This window comes from Phoxinus phoxinus (assembly GCF_949152265.1).
Source record: "Phoxinus phoxinus genome assembly, chromosome: 25".
In the NCBI taxonomy this organism is placed as follows: domain Eukaryota; kingdom Metazoa; phylum Chordata; class Actinopteri; order Cypriniformes; family Leuciscidae; genus Phoxinus; species Phoxinus phoxinus.
This window is the reverse complement of record NC_136900.1, coordinates 21,630,596-21,651,474: the sequence shown is the minus strand read 5'-3', so window position 1 is coordinate 21,651,474 and position 20,879 is coordinate 21,630,596. Positions and strand designations below refer to the sequence as shown.

Here is a 20,879-nt window from a genome sequence, read left to right as displayed (position 1 = left end):
GCACATTTCCATGATGTAATCAGAGCTCTTTAAAGCATTCTTTGTTCTGCAATTGTTATTAGTCAATCCTGCTTTGTTTTTTTCCTGATGGACCAATGTGGTTTGAGAAGTTCTCAGCATTGGATTTGTAAATTGCATTTGACTGTAATCCCTGCATAATCAGTTTAATATGCGGCTGAAGGGTCCCTCATGCTTGTGAAGGGGGCGTGGTCAGTTGGTGGGTGGGGCAATGGGCGTGGCTACACGCCTTACATCATAGCAGAGCGTTCATTCATAGAAGAGCTTAACTGCCTCGAAACAGATTGCACTGGAAAATCTCTTTGTTGTGCATTAATAGCAAAATTTAATGATATAATAAAAAATTAAATGTATCTAGTCTGATCTTCAGTTTCATTTATATGGCTGGAGCTCTTTGTATTGGATATATGAGGTAGCTAAATATTAATACATTTTGTGTGCTTATTTAAATCTGACAAAGTGATCGGAGTTTGTACACTCAAAAAATGTTTTGTTTTTGCCTCTTGTTCAGTTTAGGCTAATTAATTATAATAAGCTAAAGTAACACGATTTGTGTAACATTTTGTCACAACTTATTTTAACTGTGTTCAATCAACCCTAATATATTTAAAACTGATGTTTACTTATTCACTGTAAAAAAGGTTTGCTGTGATTATTTATCACAACTTAAAATTCATTTTTAGAATAAGAAATGTGTTGTTTCTACTTAAAGTATGTGTGTGTACAGGTGAAACTCGAAAAATTTGAATATGGTGCAAAAGTTCATTTATTTCAGTAATTCAACTTAAAAGGTGAAACTAATATATTATATAGACTCATTACATGCAAAGTGAGATATTTCAAGCCTTTATTTGTTATAATTTTGATGATTATGGCTTACAGCTTATGAAAACCCCAAATTTAAAATTAGAATATTGTGAAAAGGTTTTCATAAGCTGTGCGTCATAATCATCAAAATTATAACAAATAAAGGCTTGAAATATCTCACTTTGCATGTAAGAGTCTATATAATATATTAGTTTCACCTTTTAAGGTGAATTTCTGAAATAAATATTCGATATTAGAAATTTTAGAGTTTCCTGTATGCATGTGCTTGACTTAAAATATTAAGTTTGGTTAACTTCAGTTTAATTTAGTTACCAAAGTTAATCAAGTTAACACATTTCAAGTTGTTATAACCAATTGCACCAACAACAACAAAAAAATCATACAATGCTGATTTGTTTTAAAACTACATGAATAATTTTTGTTGACAACATCTGCGCAGTGGATCTGTAGTTCCCAGCATGCTTTGCAAGGGACTGATTTTTGGAGAGTCAATTTAGGGATTATATTATTCAATGTGTTTTTCAGTAAAGGGAAATATGTTGTTAGTTAAAATGTGTTAAATGTTATGTTTCTAAATTCAATTAAACTTAGTTCGTCTAATGAGTTATTTTTTTGAGTGTGTGCGCGTTCATATAGATCTTATTAGCTCTCTGGTCTCTAATAATATGATCTATAAAATGACAACAGTGGATTTATCCATCTTAAAGATTTAGTTCACCCAAAAATTAAAGTCCCACTCTGACTTTCATTTATGTTCGAGATGCAAATTAAAGACATTCTTAATGAAACCTGGGAGATTTCTGATGCTCCATGCAACCAAAACATTGACGCTTCAAAAAGTTCATAAAGACTTCAGTAGACTTAGTAGTGCTTTAGTAGAATGGAAAATTAAAGGGGTGGTATAATGCCCTTTTCACAAGATGTAAAATTAGTCTCTGATGTGAGTGTGTATGTGAAGTCTTAGATCAAAGTACCCCACGGATATTTTATATAGCATGTTAAAATTGTCACATTTTGAGGGTGAGCAAAAACACACAGTTTTTGTGTCTGTCCCTTTAAATGCAAATGAGCTGCTGCTCCCGGCACAGGGGGCGGAGCTACAAGAGCTTGTGTCCTTTTACCTCACACACACATGCACTGAAAATGTCAAAAACTTTTAGCCTTTTATGTTCAAACCGTGTCAGAGAAAGATGCAGAGACTCAAGAAGTGACAACATGTAGACAACATTTCTGAATGGTTAGTTGATGAATTTATGTAGCTTATGTGAAGTTATCTTCTAGTCATTGATTAGCATTTTTTGTCATGATAATCTATAAATCGTGTTTAGGGGGAGGGGTTTATGTAAATTCTAGGGTTGGTGATGTCAATAACCCGGGAGGAATGTCGTGTAGTTTCTACCAGCTGTTTGTTGTAGTCCTTAAAAAACGATTTCTTTAAAAGCAAATATCTCCCTTTGCTTTGAACTTTGAGCGTTGTAACTTTGCAGATGTTGTTTATGATCAAACAGCAACATTACACACTAACTAAAGTTAGAAAAGTGAAATCATAATCAACCACCCCTTTAACGTTATATCATAAGTTTTTTTTTTCAGTCCAGTAAAGCCTAAAATGTTGCTAGCTTATTTTTTACAGTGAAGTTCTGGCAACCACATCTTCTGTTATTTTACCGTAAGTTTTTTTTTTTTTTTTTTTACAGTGTAATTCGGAAAGTGTGTAATTCGGAAAGTAATTTGGACTCGATTCTTCACTTTGCCTGTCAATTCATCATGTGGTTAATGGAAATGATTTCCTTATACCTCACACTTTTGAGTCACCTCTGGGAATCTCCACAGCCTGATAACTGAGGCTCACACACACATGAATTTCCCTGTTATCACTCTGGAATATGTCAGCATTCGGCCCACACACACTTCCAGCCTGCTTTGGCTGAGTTTTATAAGTCCAGCGCTCAGTCAACCTCTCAATACCAGCCACAGGACGGCCCTTGGAAGTCCACCTAATCGCTCTGAACTACAGGTGGCAGGAGAGATCGGACGCCCCATCTGGAAATCAGGAAAACTTCTCTCTGGATTGCTCTCTCTCTCTCTCACTCTCTCACTCTCTCCATTGCTTTCCTCTCTCTCCTGGTTTCCAGTAAGGTGATAATCCCCAATCTGAAAAGGAGATCCAAGCTGAAGTAAAGACGTTTTGGGTTGGCACGCTCCAGAAAGGGACCCGTCACATTGCTCCTCACAGCTCTCGGTCGCAGTGGTAACTGGGCACCTGAACAAGGGGGCTAAATTAGACTTTAGGAACAGAACACAAACCAGCAGTTTCCAGCTGCCAAACTTTGGAGGAAACTTTGTTGTTTTTTTCTCTCTCCCCCAAACCTGAACGAATCTGTGTCCCGCAGGAGTGTGAAAAGCTGATTTCGGCTGCTCTTTAAGTGATTGGAGATCTCTGAAACCTCTGTCTCATCTGTAGGTTGGCACCATGAGTGCTGCAACTGGGAAAGACTACTACGATTACTCAGAATGGCAAGGAAATGCAGTGCCGAGTCTGCCGACCAAACCTCCTGTCGAGTAAGTACTTTTAATTTGGTGTTTAATTGATATTTCTTTAGGGTCAATTTTAAATTCGAACATTCAAAGTGATGTGATTTCATTATATGTGAAAAAAAAAATTTTTTTTTAATGAATTTCACTTATGTTTGTTATACATTTTTGCATCATTATAACTGAACATGTAAAATGTATAATTTTTAAAAACATCTATTGATCATGGATGCATTAAATTGATCAAAAGTGACAGTAAAGACATTTATAATGTTACAAAAGATTTCCATTTCAAATAAATGCCGTTCTTTTGAACTTTGTAGTCCTCAAAGAATCGAGTTTTTCGTGTTTCCACAAAAATATTAAGCAGCACAACTGCTTGCATCATTCATAATGATAATCAGAAATGTTTCTTGAGCAGCAAATCCGCATATTAGACTGATTTCTGAAGGGTCATGTGACACTGAAGACTGGAGGAATGATGCTGAAAATGTAGCTTTGACATCACGGGGAAAACATTACATTTAAAACATTCAAATAGAAAACAAATATTTCAAATTGTAATAATAATAATAAAAATACTGTATTTTTGATCAAATAAATGCAGCCTTGGTGAGCGGAAGAGACTTCTTTCAAAAACATTATATATATATAATAAAGGTGCATTTATGGGTCCGCTGGGTTTACACATTAACTTAGTTTTGTGATTTTTAGCTTGATAACATGGGAAAGGTAATCAGATATTTATTAGATATTATCTTTATTGCTGCTTGTCGTATAGTCTTGTTCCCATCCCATAATGCACTTCCCAGCACATTTATATGGTTCCAAGTCTACAGGTGTGCAAACATCTCTGATTATATTTCTGCTGAAAGTGATATACACATCCATCACTGCGATTCGTGCCGAGATTTTCTTTTTGATCTCATCTTTGATTCTTTTCACATATGCAAGAGACTTTTCGGCAACAAGACACCAAACTGTGAAGATAGGGTTTCTTCAATACGTCACGTTTTAGCTTCGTCCAAGACTTCCTCTGTTAGTAAATCAAATGAAATAAGGGCCTTTTCATTCATCTAGAGGTTTCCTAATTCCATCCCAGCATTCCAGTTCACTTGGAAGCGCGATCGGATCCGTGCGCCGGCGTTCCACGTCAGTCACATTCCCTACGACAATCGGTTTAAATGAATAATCTTCACTCGGAGAGGTTCAGTTAAAGTGCTCTTGTTAGTAATGGTCTGTTGCTTAGGAAAGGAGGGAGCGTGTGCAGGCTGAGTAATCGGCCTGGATCTCACCAGCTTATGATAAATACTCTGTGTTTGTGAAATTTTCAGAGTCATCCCACCATGTGACCCCACAGCTGAAGAAGGACTCTTCCACATATGCATTGCTGCAATATCTGTGAGTTCCCTTCTGATGAGATGCACTTCTTTATATTCTCAATTTGCCTTCTAGTCTTTCTCTGTATTGGTCTGTCCAAAAATTCAGTATCTTTGAGTACTTGGAATATTGTAATCAGTCAGGACGGTACCATGGTATATATCAAAGTACTAGTGATACACCAATATTGGCCAGAATGATTAAACTGACAATAGATAATCAGAGATGCACTTGTGTGTCAAAATCTAGAAATAGCCTAATTTATTTATTATTATTATTTAAGGTGGGTTTCTTGAGTAAATAATTTGTAAAAGAACTTCTCATTTTGAAGTATCATTACATTGACATTTAATTTAAATAAAGAATTAATATTTTTATTTAAAAAAAACATCCATGGATTGGAATATCATAGAAATTTGGGGTTGGGCTCTTTTGAATTATGCCCATACATAACCCCCCAGAACACCCTAGCAACGACTTAGCAACCACTCAGAACACCCTAGAAACGTCTTAGCAACCACTCAGAACACCCTAGAAACGTCTTGGCAACCACTCAGAACAGCCTAGAAACGTCTTAGCAACCACTCAGAACAGCCTAGAAACATCTTAGCAACCACTCAGAACAGCCTAGAAATGTCTTAGCAACCATCCAGAACACCCTAGCAACAATATATTGACATTGTCATATATTTGGCCATCCTAATCCCCATTGTTATTGTAGTATTAATATATACTATATATAGTGATTTACTAATATAGTTTGTATTTTTAATGTTTTAAAATATATTTTCTGTTTTTATTTTAGTTTTATTTGTTGTAGATGAAATTAATTTGTTATTTTGTTTTCTTTTAAATATGTCTAAATAGTTTTTATTAGTGCTGTCAAATCGATTAATCACATCGTGTGTGTGTGTGTGTGTGTGTGTGTGTTAAAATGCTTTTAGTTTTAGTTAACTATAATAGCCCTGCTAATTCCTATATTTTGATATGAGCATTTGCCATTGAATACTCTATACAAGTTGACCATTGGCAAAGTACCGTAGTATTTCCACCTGATACCATGGTACTGTCTTAGCACTTGTGTAAAGAAACCATTTAAAAGGAATGCAATGCATTTGTTGTCATTCATTTTGTAACTGCCAGACTTCCCACTGAGTTGCTAGCCTTTTGCTTTCTTTGATATGATACGAAAAGCCACATGCTAATTGACTATGATGAACCCATGTGGACTCAGACGTCACCTTAGGCCGCGACGCTTCCTAAAAGTGTTACAGGTCACTTCAGGTCACTGACCCCAGGCCCTCACTCACACCAGAAACGGAGACAGCTCTGCCCTTGTTTCATGGGGGTCCGTGCTTTCATTTGAACCAAGAAGCTGTGATGCAGAAGAGGTGGACGTCACAGCAGGGCCAGGCTCTGGTGGCCATTAGAGAAAGACTGACAGGTTGTCCTCTCTTTATGTCCAAAGCTGGTGGTCATGCTGGTTCTTGCCATCCTGGCCAGACGACAGAAGTTGGGTGTCAATCAGAGGGGACTTACGGGTTTACTCAGGTCAGTTTGACATCTGCCATGTAAACAACCACCCTAGCAACACCCTGGCAACCACCCAAAAATTTTTTTTCTGTTTTTATTTCAGCCCAGTAAACTTTTTAGACCACACGCAACACAAGGGTCTGGCCGTAGCTGTGTATGGAGTGCTCTTCTGCAAGCTGGTCGGAATGGTCCTCAGTCACCAGCCACTTCCTTTCACTAAAGACACCGTGAACAAAGGTACGGCGGACAGACTTCTTGCTTGATGCAGTGGTGAAATGCATTTAGTGCATTATTGTGCATATTGTGAATATTGACAGTTGTGGCTAAAAGTGATTTCCGGCCTAGGAGAACTGACATCTTCACTCTTTATTCAAATATTTTTGTTAAAGATTTTTGCAAAGCATATTGTAGTTGTGGAAAAATGGTGGAAAATGAGACGTGCCAAATTGCGTGGACATTATTTTTGGCAAGGCTTTCATAGAAAGAGATTATGTACATGCAAAAGCAAGAGAGAACCAATGAAATATTAATAACTGGTTATGTTGTAGTCAGTGTATGCTTATGCTTTTTTGCATTTTTCATAGTAAAATAAAACCTGTGTTTGTTTGCTAAACAATTTTGTCAGATAAAAACCTTAACCAAGTTTAGTGTGTAGTTCTTCCCTCATATTTAAGAAAAAATATAAAATATTTCCTCATATTTTGATGTGTTAAACAAACTTGTAGGGTCATTAACTCTTTCCCCACCAGTGTTTTTATTTATTATAATTTTTTTTAAGTTGCCAGCCACCGCCTGGACTTTTGATCATTTTCACAAACATTTCATGGCCTCTAGAATATTTTATTTTATGAATATCTGAATATGCAATATATCAAAAGAAAGAACAGAACCTACGCTTTAAACAAACAAAACAACCCTGTTTTATTCTAGCTTCATGCATCCTTTTTTATCAACAATTGAATGCGTGTAAGTTTTATTAAAAAAACAACCTTTTTGTCAAAGACTATATCCTGATCGGATTCAGAACGATGATCAAAACACCGATACAGATCGAGTCCATCAACACCCCTAAAGCTTCACAGTCCTGTAGCTCGTCCTGGGTCGACATTTCATTCAGTAACATTAGGCAGTTTTGATTTAAAAGCGGTTTAATGTAGATTACCGTGTTAATTTACATGTTTCTGCTTCTTACTGCTTTATTTTATCATGTGGCCTAGTGGTTAAGGCTCAGGACTGCCAAACTGAAGGTTGCTGGGTCGATTCCCACAAGGAGCTAACCTTGATCCGCCAACATTTTGCACTTAACCGTACTTTTTTTTAAAGATTCAAAAAGAAGAGATTCTTTTCTTTTTTTTTTTATCATAATATAAATCGATGCTGTTAGAAAGATTTCAGGCCACCAAAGTGTTTGGGAAATTCACAGTTTTGCAGGGATATCTCATGGGGAAGTGTCTCACCTTGCACCGGTGCTATCGAATGAACATTGAACACTCTCTCTATTCACAAGATGGCACCTATCCAAAGTAGGCTCAGTTCACACAAGAGGATGAAAAGTAGCACCCTACCTGATCTTTCCCCCCCTCTGTACGGCTAGTCCTTCTTAGTTGTGTTTTATAATTGGATTATCGCCTGCATTTTTTAGTTTCTTTAGCAAATAGGGCATCGGACATTATACATAATGCTGCATTTGCATTGTATAACTAGTTTGTGCTTTATTAAGTACATTTTGAGACATGTTAGTGTGGATGGGACACTATTGTTATTCTCAATCATATGACACATTTTGCTGTTCCCAAAGTAAAAAAAAAATCATATGATCAAGAAGCAAGTAGTCATTTTACTCAAAGTAACTTAATGACGACACATAAGAAGAAATGCTAAAGAATAATGAACGTAAATGGAGACTTTTAAAAAGATAAAAGCACTGTAACAGTTGAACATTTAAAAAAGACGATAATGGTTTTGACCAATATAATTTTTTTTTTCTTCCCCCCAGTTATTGGGTCTTTGAAAATGAGTGTTAAATTACTGGTACCATTTGGTATACTGTAAAAAAAAAAAAAATGTGTTGCTGCCTTAAACATCCAAGTTGATTTTACTTAAAAATGTAAGTCATTTCAACTTTTACTTAAAAATGTAAGTCATTTCAACTTAAGACATTTAACTGATTTTAAAAAAATTAGTTGAATCTTGTATAACTTATTAAAAAAACTTATTTTGATGAGTTAAAGCAATTTAAAAACATGTTATCCTAACTTATTGATCATAGTTTTTTTTTTTTTTACAGTGTAGAACTCTAAAGAATAAATCTGTGAGCATCTAGATCACAAAAAATTGCATAAATAACAAAAACGGTAATCATTTCTAATACGACTGTAACGCAGTATTCCAATTTCAATAGTTTTGTTTGAGGAACAGAACCCAAATTGAAGTCAATGGAGCACAGGAGTTATAAACTTATTTTTTAGTGTCAAAGACACATTGGTGATATCTCATAGATCGCACAGTAGTGGGTTTGAACTTACAACCTTTCAATATTAAATGAGTTGCATTTAGACATATTGCCTGTTTTGCTCTATTTCGCCAAAGAAAATAGTTCCAAACTAACAAAGCCACAGCAGAACTGGTTTGCATCTCTCAGCATCAAGCGATGTTTCATTGCTGAATAAATCCATCTTCGAGCGAATCGGCTGAATGAACGATTCAATGACTACTCAAAAGTCAAATGTTTCATTCCTGAAACGATCAGCCGTTTGAACGAATCGGTTGAGATGACGACTCAATTATTCGCTCATTAGCATGATTTGTCACCGCCTACTGGATGTTTAAGTTTCATATTTTTAAAATCATTTCATATATCAACGTTTTATTTATAAATATCGTCTGATCATCGTTATCAACAAAATCCCAGAAAATATCAATATGTTTGTCAATATCACACCCATAGATGTGTATCATTACATTGGATCCGTGCATTCGGTCTTAAAGTGACAGCTGCCTATAAAACCTGCTGCTACGTCATTAATGTTAATCAAACAACAAAACAATAGTGTTATTTTACATTTAGGCCTAATTATTATATGTCTGTACCTGAATCCACTATTTTGTTCTTTATTTCTGTAGAGTTCTGGATGATCCTGGCTCTTTTGTACTATCCCGCTTTATACTACCCTCTTCTGGCCTGTGGCACGCTGCATAACAAGGTTGGTTACGTCCTGGGAAGCTTGCTGTCGTGGACACACTTCGGAGTTCTGGTCTGGCAGAAGGTGGACTGTCCCAAAACGCCACAGGTACAAGTTATTATATGCATCTAAAACATGACCTGTAGAGTTTTTTCAGCACAGTTTATCTGAGTTCTTAGTTTAGTTTCCCACTGTGTTTTTAGAGGATGTTGAATAAGACTCGCAGATAAGTTTATTTACCTCAACCGGTTTTGTTCCCATTGTCCTCGTGTCTCCTAAATGAATGGTCAAACCTCAAAACAATTTGTTCTGCTTCTTGGGATCTCACCATGGAGCTTTCCTTCAGTTAATCACTTTAGTTTCTGTGAGAACTAAAGAAAAAGTGCCAGTAGCAAGAAAACAAAGGGATCAATCCGCAATTTAATTATTTAAAAATAAAGACAGCCTTGTTTGGGTTGTAATATAAAGTCCAATTTCATGATTGGTTTGCGCAGAATATGTGTGGAAGATATTGTGGGAAATGGCTGTGAACATTTGATGTTGTTTGAAATGGATTTGTCTGTTCTTTCTCCGTGTCTGCAGATCTATAAGTACTTTGCGCTGTTCAGCAGTCTTCCTCAGATCGCCTGTCTGGCCTTTCTGAGTTTCCAGTACCCGCTACTTCTGTTCAAGGGCTTACAGAATACAGAGAAGTCCAATGCCTCTGAGGTAAGCATTTGTTGGTCCAAAGGGAAATGTCAGGATAAATGTCTCGTATCATACACAAGAAAAAGCTATATCAAAAGAAGAAAATTCGTAATAAAACTAATGGCATATTTAATCTTTTATTATAGTTTCATTTATATTTTTCATTATTGTACATTTTGTTTCTTTATTTTTATATATATAATTACATTTACAATTTTGTAAAATGTTATGTTGTTCAATTCACCCAAAATGAATAATTATGAATTAATAAGAATCATACAACTATTTTTATATCGTAATAAAGAATAAACTATTTGTTAAAAGGATGAAATTCATAATAAAACTTATTGTTTCATATATATATATATATATATATATATATATATATATATTTTTTTTTTTTTTTATTGTACATTGTTTCTTAAGATATTTAAAAAAATAAATAACATTAATTTAATTTAAACTGTAATATTTAAAATATATTTTAATGTAACTGCTTAATATTTGAAAAATAAGGTTAGTTCATGTTGTAAAATCATAATAAAGAAGATATGGAGATGAATGGATGAAATAAATAAAAAACCCTACAAGTTTGAATTAAGGCATAATCTTTTATTAATGTTTTCTTTAATTGCGGTAACACTTTACAATAAGGTTCATTAGTTAACTACGTTAGTTAACATGAACTAATAATGAACTGCACATATACAGCATTTATTAATCTCTGTTCATGTTAATTTCAACATTTACTAATACTTTATAAAAATCTTGTGCACATTAGTTCATGCACTGTGAACTAACATGAACAAACAATGAACAGCTCTATTTCTATTAACTAACGTTAACAAAGATTAACAAATACAGTAACAAATGTACTGCGCATGGTTAGTTAATACATTAACTAATGAACCTTATTGTAAAGTGTTACCTTAATTGCTTTACTCTGCTTGTTAATATTTGAAAAACAAGGTTAGTTCAGGTTGTAAAATGTCGTGGTTCAACTCCCTCATGTGATATTGGAAATATGTGGAAATATGATATTTACAAATTAATAAAAAAAAATTAAATATATACTTTTTACCTTTAAAAAAAAAAATATATATTTTTTTTTATGACATTATGTACTCGCATGTACCCAAGATGTAAGGAATTATAAAAAAAAATCGGTGACTTTACTTGACATTTTTTGAGTCATTAAATTAAAGCTTTTCTTGAACATGGTATAAAAGTTTTCAAAACCACATGAAACTATTATGAAAACAAATAATATATTTCTAAAAAAAAAAAATATTTTTTGCCTCTAGATTTTTAAAATACTTTCCTTTTTCTTTATCATGGACGCTCTTATTTGTCCTGGATCTATTTGTCACTGATCCATCATTTTTCCATGCTGCACTGCATGTGACCCTGTCAGAACAAACCTGTGACCCATTTTTGGGTCATGACCCGCCAGTTAAGCACCACTGCGTTAATTCATAATGAGGGACTTAGCAACATGGAAAGGCAAGAGGGGAGTTTGTAAACTCGGCACCTGCATTCCAGAGGTCTAATCATTGTAAGCAGCTCAATGGGATTGGGTTATGTTTGACTCACAGAGGACATTACACAAACAGCGTGCTGTTTTCCCACAGGAAACGCACAATGCCAGTGTTATTCGGCTATAATCGCAATGACAAATAAGTTTGGATGGAATGAGAGGAACAATTCCTTCGCAAAGCGTCTAAACTGCGAGTAAATCATTTGACAAATCTAAAACAATTTTCAGAATTACCAATTTGTCAGTAGCACTTTATTTTACAGTCCTGCTCCCCATGTACATGCTATATAATTCAATAACTATGTACTAACCCTGAACCTACCATTAAACCTAACCTTAACCCATGTACCGGTAGTTACCTTGTATTACCCAGTACTTTCTTAGGTAAGTACACTGTACGTACTGTAAAATAAAGCGCAACCGATTAGTCCATAATGCAAGCAAAGTATTGGTGACGTCAAAATGTATGATAGACACTGTTTTATATTTGATAGATTTCATACAGAATGATCGTCTCTATCAAGTTATTCATCTTTTTATTAAATTTTTTGTAATCTGTTTTTGCAGGACCTCAGTAGCAGTTATTACCGAGATTATGTAAAGAAGATTTTCAAGAAGAAAAAGCTCACCAAAATCAGGTGAGGCCCACATACTGTATATATATTTATTAACCCAAAGGTTCGAGAAGCTTAAAACGGCAGATATTATACTAGTAACTCATGACAAGACTTTCTCAGTGAGCTGACGTTTTCCTTGAATATTGTCCCACATTATTATATTATAAGCCATACATTTTATTATAAGATAAGTTGGGGGTTGGGGGGTTAAATCTCATAGAAACTGAAAATAATACTAGAAGAAACTGAAAATAATATTTAGTTTGACCTCCTGAGGTTAACGTTTTCTGATGGTTCGGCACCTTCTCGGACAGACCATTTGCTGAAGAAGAAGAGAAGACATTTTGACCTCAAGAATAGCTTTTTAAAGTATTCCAGGCCTTGTTCTGTTGCTTATTAATGGAAAGTGCCAGTTATAATGCTGATGGCATGTAAATGAATCTTGTGAAACCGTTTCGGTAATGGAATTACAATTATGAGGAAGGAAAGGTGTATAATTTCTATTACAGCAGCACTCGGTACAATAGCCATGCGGATGGGATATTGTGCATGGACTACTTCCTTCCTCATTTCCACTGACAGACGGTGAATCACACCTACTGTATATTGACTTATGCAAAGAGTCGTAGATGGTGATCAGCCACTGTCTTGCGGTCTTTAGAGTCTGAATCGTGAGCTAAAGCCATTGAGTCTGTCTGTACGGCACAGATGCTGATCTTCTTCATGCAAATATATACTGAGATTGAAAATTGTCCTGTGAGCCACGCGATCAAATGTTTTCCTGTTCCATGGAAACTCCTTTGTGAACTTCACCTCACTTTAGTCCTGTGTTTGTGCCATGCCAGAGCCGTCTCCGGGGCGCACACGCTGCTTTGGGTGCCCAGTTCCGTTGGTTATGCCATCCCGTGCTTGGCAGGCAATGGCAATATTCTTGGCGTCTAGGAGGTTGAGCCGCATATTCCTCGTATCTTCCTCAATGTGTTGCCACCAAAGGAGCCGATATGGCAGGCAGTCTGTGTGCATTCGACAGTAGAGATTAATCGCGATTAATTTCCCGATTAATCACCGATTAATTTCCCGATTAATCACCGATTAATTTTCCGATTAATCGCCGATTAATTTCCCGATTAATCGCCGATTAATTTCCCGATTATTCACCGATTGATTTCCCGATTAATCACCGATTGATTTCCCGATTAATCGCCGATTAATTTCCCGATTAATCGCCACCGATAACTGATTGCTGGAACAATCAGTTATCAGCAAAAATCCATGCCATTAGTTATTCTGGGTTGTCCATTGCTGGACCGGATGAGAAGGGTCCGCTGTCATTATACAGTACGAGAGCGGCCTCTTGAGGCGAAATAAAAACGATCACCGATGCCTCGTGGAGTTTGTTTTGACATGTGAGGCTCCGCGAGCGGGACACTTCAGATACGGGTTTAAAACGGACAATGAAACTACCGTACGTGTTTTCATATCATTATAACGTCATTTATTTGTCGACTAGATGCAATCAGTGGAGAAAAAACAGTAGTATGTTTGCCTTCGAGGCTGAGAGGACCTCAAGCGGTTAAAACAATGTGACAAAAACACACACCCAAATGTTTAATGTCACCATTGTTTCCATCTATTTGCATTCATTTATATCCAGCTGTTTGCTTTTATGCAACAAAGTTGCATGTATAAAGCTAGTAACGTGAGAAAGCAAACCGTATCTTCATGCAGCCGACAGAAACGTACAGTATAAACCAATCAGAAACGCATTCGATTTCAATTCTTTTTTTATTGTCACTGTTATACATATTTTGCTGTTTTGATTAGATAATCAAAGGTTCTAAAATAGAAGTAAATCTTTGTCGATATTTAAAGACCGCCTTTAAGCATGAATACAGAACACAGTGAGCGCAGTGTTGAAAAGGGGTGGAGCTACATACGATCTATAAGGTATATATCAAAACATTTCAGATATTGTAGATATTGATTCAGGTTGTAGGTTCGAATCCCATTAAAAGGCATTGTGCAAAGTAATAAGTCACTTTAGACAAAAGCATCTACTATATGTCTAATTGTGCATTCGAAAGAATATGATGGGGTATTATTATAGAATTCTTATTGAATTAAGTTTTGTTGTTGTTTATGACCACTTATCTCTTGTTTTGCAGTTCCAGCGCAACAAAACCCAAACTATTAGAGAGACTCCGAGATGCTGCCAAGTCTTACATCTACACACCTGAGGATGGTAATTATTACATTTGAATGTTTTTAATAAACCTAAAGTTGAAACCAATTTTTTTGTAAAAAAAAAAAAAAATACACTCAGTAATTTAGAGTCTTTCTTTTTTTGTCTTTCTTTTCCATCAGTTTTTAGGTTCCCTTTGAAACTAGCGATCTCTGTGGTTGTGGCATTCATCGCACTTTATCAGGTAAACGCTTTAAGAAACGAGCCCATTTTTGAGTTTTTTTCTGTCTAAAAGGAATAATTAATGCGCTTTTCTTTCATTTAACTTGGCAAAAGTAGCTTATTCCAACGCATTTTCCATTCTTTCGAATCTCCGAATCTCTTAGATGGCGCTCTTGCTGGTCTCAGGAGTGCTGCCCACCCTACACATCGTCCGTAGAGGAGTGGATGAAAACATTGCCTTCCTGTTGGCTGGTTTCAACATCATCTTGTCAGAAGACCGTCAGGAGGTGGTCAGGATTGTAATGTACTATTTGTGGTGTGTTGAAAGTGAGTCAATCCTTTTTATACTTCTCATACTTAGGCCTACGCAGAATCTGTGCCCCACAAATTCAAGCAGAATTCAAACATCCGTCATTTATTAAATTCTACGTGCCTCCATCCCCTAGTATAAGCAAACTGGTTTATAAATGTATTACAATAATACAAACAAGTGTGCAGATTTCATGTTGTCCTAGCTATTACACTTTTTTTTCAATATGGCATTCGTTTAAAGTGCCACTATTAGGCTTTTTCAGATATGACCTTTTCATGTAGTGTGTAATATAACTGTTTGTGAGTGTAAAATGTCTGCAAAGTTTAAAACATCAAAGTGCAGATAAATGGAGTTATTAGGGATGGGCGATATGGCCTAAAATCCATATTGCGATATACATTGCAGCCTCTTGCGATAACGATATATATCACGATATATAAATTATAATAAAACCATTTCAGAACAGGTTACACAGACCCTAAGAAAAGCCAAACAACTGCTAAATGTTTTTAAAGAAAGAAAGAAACGGTGTATGTAGTTTTGAGAACATTTATTGTGCGAAACTGTAATTATACAACATAATGTTGCAGATAAATAAAATTCAAGTACACTAGCTGCAGAGACTTTAAGTAGCCCTAATGTTTAAATATTATGGCTAGCAGCTTATAAAAACCTCAAATTCAAAATTAGAATATTGTGAAAAGGTTTTCATAAGCTGTAAGCCATAATCACCAAAATTATAACAAATAAAGGCTTGTAATATCTCACTTTGCATGTAATGAGTCTATATAATATATTAGTTTCACCTTTTACTTTTGCATGACATTCCAATTTTTCAAGTTTCACCTGTATACAGTACGTCAACTAAAGAAAATGCTTCAAGTTTATTTATCAAGTTTGTTTACAGTAGTGCCATGCCATAGACAGTAAAAAGTGCAAAACAGTGCAGAAGGCACTCCAAATGTAGTTTTAGTTTGGCTATTTTTTTTAAAGGACACAAAATGTATGTATTCTCAGTTAAAAAGCAACACAACAACGAATCTTAAAATCCGGCACACACAGAGATTTTGTGTTTACACCACCATTTTGTGAATACGCGCTGGTATTCAGTGACATGTTTCGTTTTGAGGTGGTAGAACAGATTAGTCGTGTGTGTTACCGAACTGTTGCCCCACACACTCTGTATAGTTTGCTACTGCTCGTCGGACGGCTTAAATCCAAACCAAGTCCAAATAATGGATGTTGCACCGATCTTTTTCACCAGCTCCTCCGTTTCGCTTTCGGCCATGTTTACTCAAGATGACGACAAATATGATGCGTTTCAGCCGGTTGCAGCTCGTGGATCTAAATTTCGCGGGAGATTGCGTCATCAACATGCATTATCGCGATGCATGATCTGCAATAGAATTAAAATATCTATCGTAGGCCAATTTTGTATCGTTTATATCGCATATCGTTTATATCGCCCATTACTAGGAGTTATTGTCTCCCAAAAGAAAGAACCGCTTCTGAACTGCTTAAACCGAGTCTTCAGTAATTCCAGTTTTACTTCCAGCTCAAACCTGTGTAGGTTTGAAACCGATTTGCATAATTCCAGTCTATGGTCTTCATTGGCTGCCCATGAACAACATGTATTTGACCCTCAAACACTGCATTTGTAGCTGAGACTGGAAGAGTTTGGTTCATGGTGTCATGTCGAGAAGATGCTGTTTCCATGCTCTTCCAAGAGATGAGGACTCAAGCTCAAATTATGACAAAATCGACGCCATTGTTACTGTTCATATCACTGTGTATCAAGCTGATAATGGGTGTTTCTTTTCTGACACGCTTTGTAGGAGCCATCTGACCAATCAGAGCAGAGTAGACCAATCACAATAGACTGAGCCACCTGACCAATCAGAGCAGAGTAGACCAATCATCTGACCAATCAGAGCAGAGTAGACCAATCATCTGACCAATCAGAGCAGAGTAGACCAATCATATGACCAATCAGAGCAGAGTAGATCAATCACAACAGACTGTCCATCTGACCAATCAGAGCAGAGTAGACCAATCATATGACCAATCAGAGCAGAGTAGACCAATCACAACAGACTAAGCCACCTGACCAATCAGAGCAGAGTAGACAATCATGTGACCAATCAGAGCAGAGTAGACCAATCATCTGACCAATCAGAGCAGAGTAGACCAATCACAACAGACTGTCCATCTGACCAATCAGAGCAGAGTAGACCAATCAGAGAGACAGAATCCTTTATCAAACTATGTCAGGCACTGTGAGAAAAGAGGTGACGCTGCAATGTAAATTTTGAGAAAATTAAAGTGTTTTTGACCTTGGGTGCATGTAAAACTATTGTAGGAGTCCGACACAAAATCAGGAACCTTCAAAATAGCATAATATGGGCACTTTAAACAACACTTTAACAATTTAGATGTACTAGAGGAATTGCAAAGCTGGAGTATTTTGGACCAGTGCAATTGTCTAGTGATGATATCTGATGAGCTAATATATGCCAACACAGCCATGCAAATGTGAGCTTTCTGATGAAGCGCTTGCATTGATCCCGACTGGTAGAGGTCTGCTTGCGTCAGTGCATTTACTGCATGCAGTCCAATCATTCGCTTGCATTCACTTTCACTCCGCTTTAAATACCCATATAAATCAACAGATGAATAATGAAGCAGTCAGCACAGCCGACCGCTGAACTGTAGCAGGACTCGGTTTCCAGTCAGTCAGTGGGAAAAAGTGCTGAGGTCGTGAGTGCGTACTTGTGCATCTGACATTGACTCTTCGGCTCATGTGATTCTGGTTGTGTGTTTTTCAGTTTGCTATTTGTCAGCGGTGACCCTGGCCTGCCTGGTCAACCTGTTCATGCTCATGAGGTCCATGGTCCTGCACAGGTGATACTACAAACTACAGATAAACCTGCTAAAAATCTCACATCCTAATCTATCCCAGTTAACTATGCAGAAACTAATATATGCAAGTAGAAGCAAGTAAGCCAGGTACATTTTATGAATTAAAATTTGGAGTAAGAATTGGAGATCAAAGACTTCGGAAGTCAAAATTAATTATATATACATATATATATATATATCTCAAACTACTCAATTCCAACTTTTTAAATTCAGCAACAAATTATCGAATTAAGATTAATACACACACACACACACACACACACACACACACACACACACACACGTTCCTTCTTGATGAAGAGACGTCCCCATTACATGTCGAGTCTATTAAAGCTCTGAATGGTGTCTCTGTGTTGACTCAGGTCTAACCTGAAGGGCCTGTACAGAGGAGACATCTTTACTGTGTACAACTGCCACCGGAGCATCAGGCCGTCTCGACCCGCGCTGGTCTGCTGGATGGGCTTCACCAGCTACCAGGCTGCCTTCATCTGTCTCGGTGAGAGCATTTCTCCTCTGTTGAGTGTGAGAAAACTCCCTCATTCTCAAGGTATAAAAGTGTGAGAATAAATAGATTTGAAAGACAATATTTAATATCTTTTTTTAAGACTGGCAATAAAGCCTTTATTTACTTTATTATTAAAAACTTAATAACTTTAAATATATATATATTTATATATATATATATATATATATATATCATAAATGCATAAATATAAATAAATACAAACAAGATAAATACAAAATAAATAAATAAAAATCAATCAATCAATAAAAAAATCTATTTTATTAAAAAAAAAATATATATATATATGCGCAGAGAAAAGTTATACTGTTTTATAAAGTTATATTTACTACAGTTTACAGTAGTCAACATTTGTAGTGGATCAAAAATTGTTCATCAAAGTTGTCCTAAGACAAGAACTGGTATTGTTCAAAATTCATGTATAACTATATTATGTATAAAAATAAATAAATGTATTAAATAATTAATAATAATAATAAAAAAATAATAAAAAATTGAATAATAATAAATATATATATTAATAATAAACTGTTTTTAATTATTTATATACACACACACACACACACACACACACACACACACACACACATATATATATACAGTATATAATTTTCTTTTTATTTATTTATTTATTTTTATGTATTTGTTTAAATGTATTCATTTTTATTTTTTACCTTTGTTTATTTATTTTTTATAAAGGTACTCAGTTGTGGATCATTCTGGGAATTTGTTCCGAACTTTTCTCTGCATACATTAGCAAAACCATTGAAATATAATTTTTCCTCCCATCTCATATTTTTATCCACCAACATGTCCCTTAAGGGCGTCCGTACTTCGTTAATCAGGAAACGATAAAAATCCAACATACATGGAGAATGTTTTGATAAAACACATTTCTTTAGATTAATGTGCACACCGAACAAAAGACCAGGGACACTTATTAAGGAAGTAAAAAGGGTGGGTTTTATGTGCTTTTAAATAAATAAATGAATCATAAACACTGTATAAATAGAATATAACTAAACTAGTATCCTGCATGAGCATGTCTGATGTGTCTTTGTGTCCAGGCATGGTGATCCAGACTCTGGTGTTCTTCATCTGCATCCTGTTCGCCGTCTTCCTCATCATCATCCCTATTCTCTATGGAACTAATCTCATGCTCTTCCATATCATCGGCCGCATGTGGTGAGTGGCCTTCCCTTCGCACTTTACATGATGACGGTGACCTTGAGAAACCTCTGTCCTGCTTGTGACTTCAGGGTCGTGACCCTGTGATCCCCGAGTCTCTGCTAACGCCTTCCTATCAGTCATCTCTCATCATAAGCTGAGCAGTTCGAGAAGTGCCTCTTGAGATGGTTCTCACTTGCATGTTGTCTTTGCTCAAGGCCTTTCTGGTTGACGCTGCTCCTGGCTTCGCTGATCCAGCACGTGACTTCCAGGTTTTTGTTCATCAGGAAGGATGCAGGGACGAGAGATCTGAACAACAGGTGCGAGTTCGTTTTACGACACAGCCCAAATATCTGGCTCTTACTGGATATTGCTTTTAATGTCATTGTACCGTCTACATACACCATCTGGCAGACCAGGACTGACTGGCCAACCATAACAACATCGTGGATTATTAAACTTATATTGAGCAACAGAAATTTCAGATAGAAATGCTCAAAACCGATTTATTTTTGCGTCATCGTTGTTACTAATAACATTTTAATAATTGCATATTTGTGTGTATATATATATATATATATATATATATATATATATATATATATATATATATATATATATAATACAATAGTTTACCTATTATGTTCATTGTCTAGTTTTATTTTATTATATAAAATCAAATGATTGAATATATATTATTACTTCTAATTGTTTATTTATAAATATATTTTGTTATTATATAATTTGATTTATATAATAAAAAAGAAATAAACATAATTGGTGTGTGTGTGTGTGTGTGTGTATATATATATATATATATATGTTTAATACTTTATTACTTTATATAAAATCAAAAGAACAAATGTATATACAGTATTTTTTTTTTATAATACAAATGATATTTGGTGTTTCTCTGCAGAGGGAGTCTGTTTCTTCTCAGCTACATGTGTTTCCTGGTTAATGTCATGGTCGGTGTGATAGTGGGCATTTGGAGGATAGTGATCACCGCCCTGTTCAACATAGTCCACTTAGGACGCCTGGACATCAGCCTTCTAAACCGCAGCGTGGAGGCGTTTGACCCAGGTACTGCTGCATTCACGTCCGACCCAGCCACTGCTGCATTCATGTTTGACCCAGCCACTGCTGCATTCACGTTTGACCCAGCCACTGCCGCACTCACGTTTGACCCAGCCACTGCCGCACTCACGTTTGACCCAGCCACTGCCGCACTCACGT

General features: G+C 35.9%; 1 protein-coding gene across 2 annotated transcripts in view; it reads left to right on the top strand.

Moving 5' to 3' along the window:
• The window catches only part of stra6 (signaling receptor and transporter of retinol STRA6), a 29,461-nt gene that overhangs the window by 3,270 nt on the left and 5,312 nt on the right, over nt 1–20,879 (top strand). For both annotated transcript variants that reach the window (XM_079603977.1, XM_079603976.1), the window contains exons 2-16: nt 3,311–3,408; nt 4,716–4,782; nt 6,230–6,312; nt 6,398–6,531; nt 9,418–9,584; nt 10,059–10,184; nt 12,268–12,338; nt 14,483–14,559; nt 14,682–14,743; nt 14,886–15,048; nt 17,860–17,935; nt 18,316–18,449; nt 19,544–19,661; nt 19,862–19,963; nt 20,563–20,726. In XM_079603977.1, the coding sequence (XP_079460103.1) occupies nt 3,320–3,408; nt 4,716–4,782; nt 6,230–6,312; nt 6,398–6,531; nt 9,418–9,584; nt 10,059–10,184; nt 12,268–12,338; nt 14,483–14,559; nt 14,682–14,743; nt 14,886–15,048; nt 17,860–17,935; nt 18,316–18,449; nt 19,544–19,661; nt 19,862–19,963; nt 20,563–20,726 (1,633 nt within the window). In that variant the 5' untranslated portion in view covers nt 3,311–3,319. The remainder of the gene's footprint in view (nt 1–3,310; nt 3,409–4,715; nt 4,783–6,229; nt 6,313–6,397; nt 6,532–9,417; nt 9,585–10,058; nt 10,185–12,267; nt 12,339–14,482; nt 14,560–14,681; nt 14,744–14,885; nt 15,049–17,859; nt 17,936–18,315; nt 18,450–19,543; nt 19,662–19,861; nt 19,964–20,562; nt 20,727–20,879) is intronic.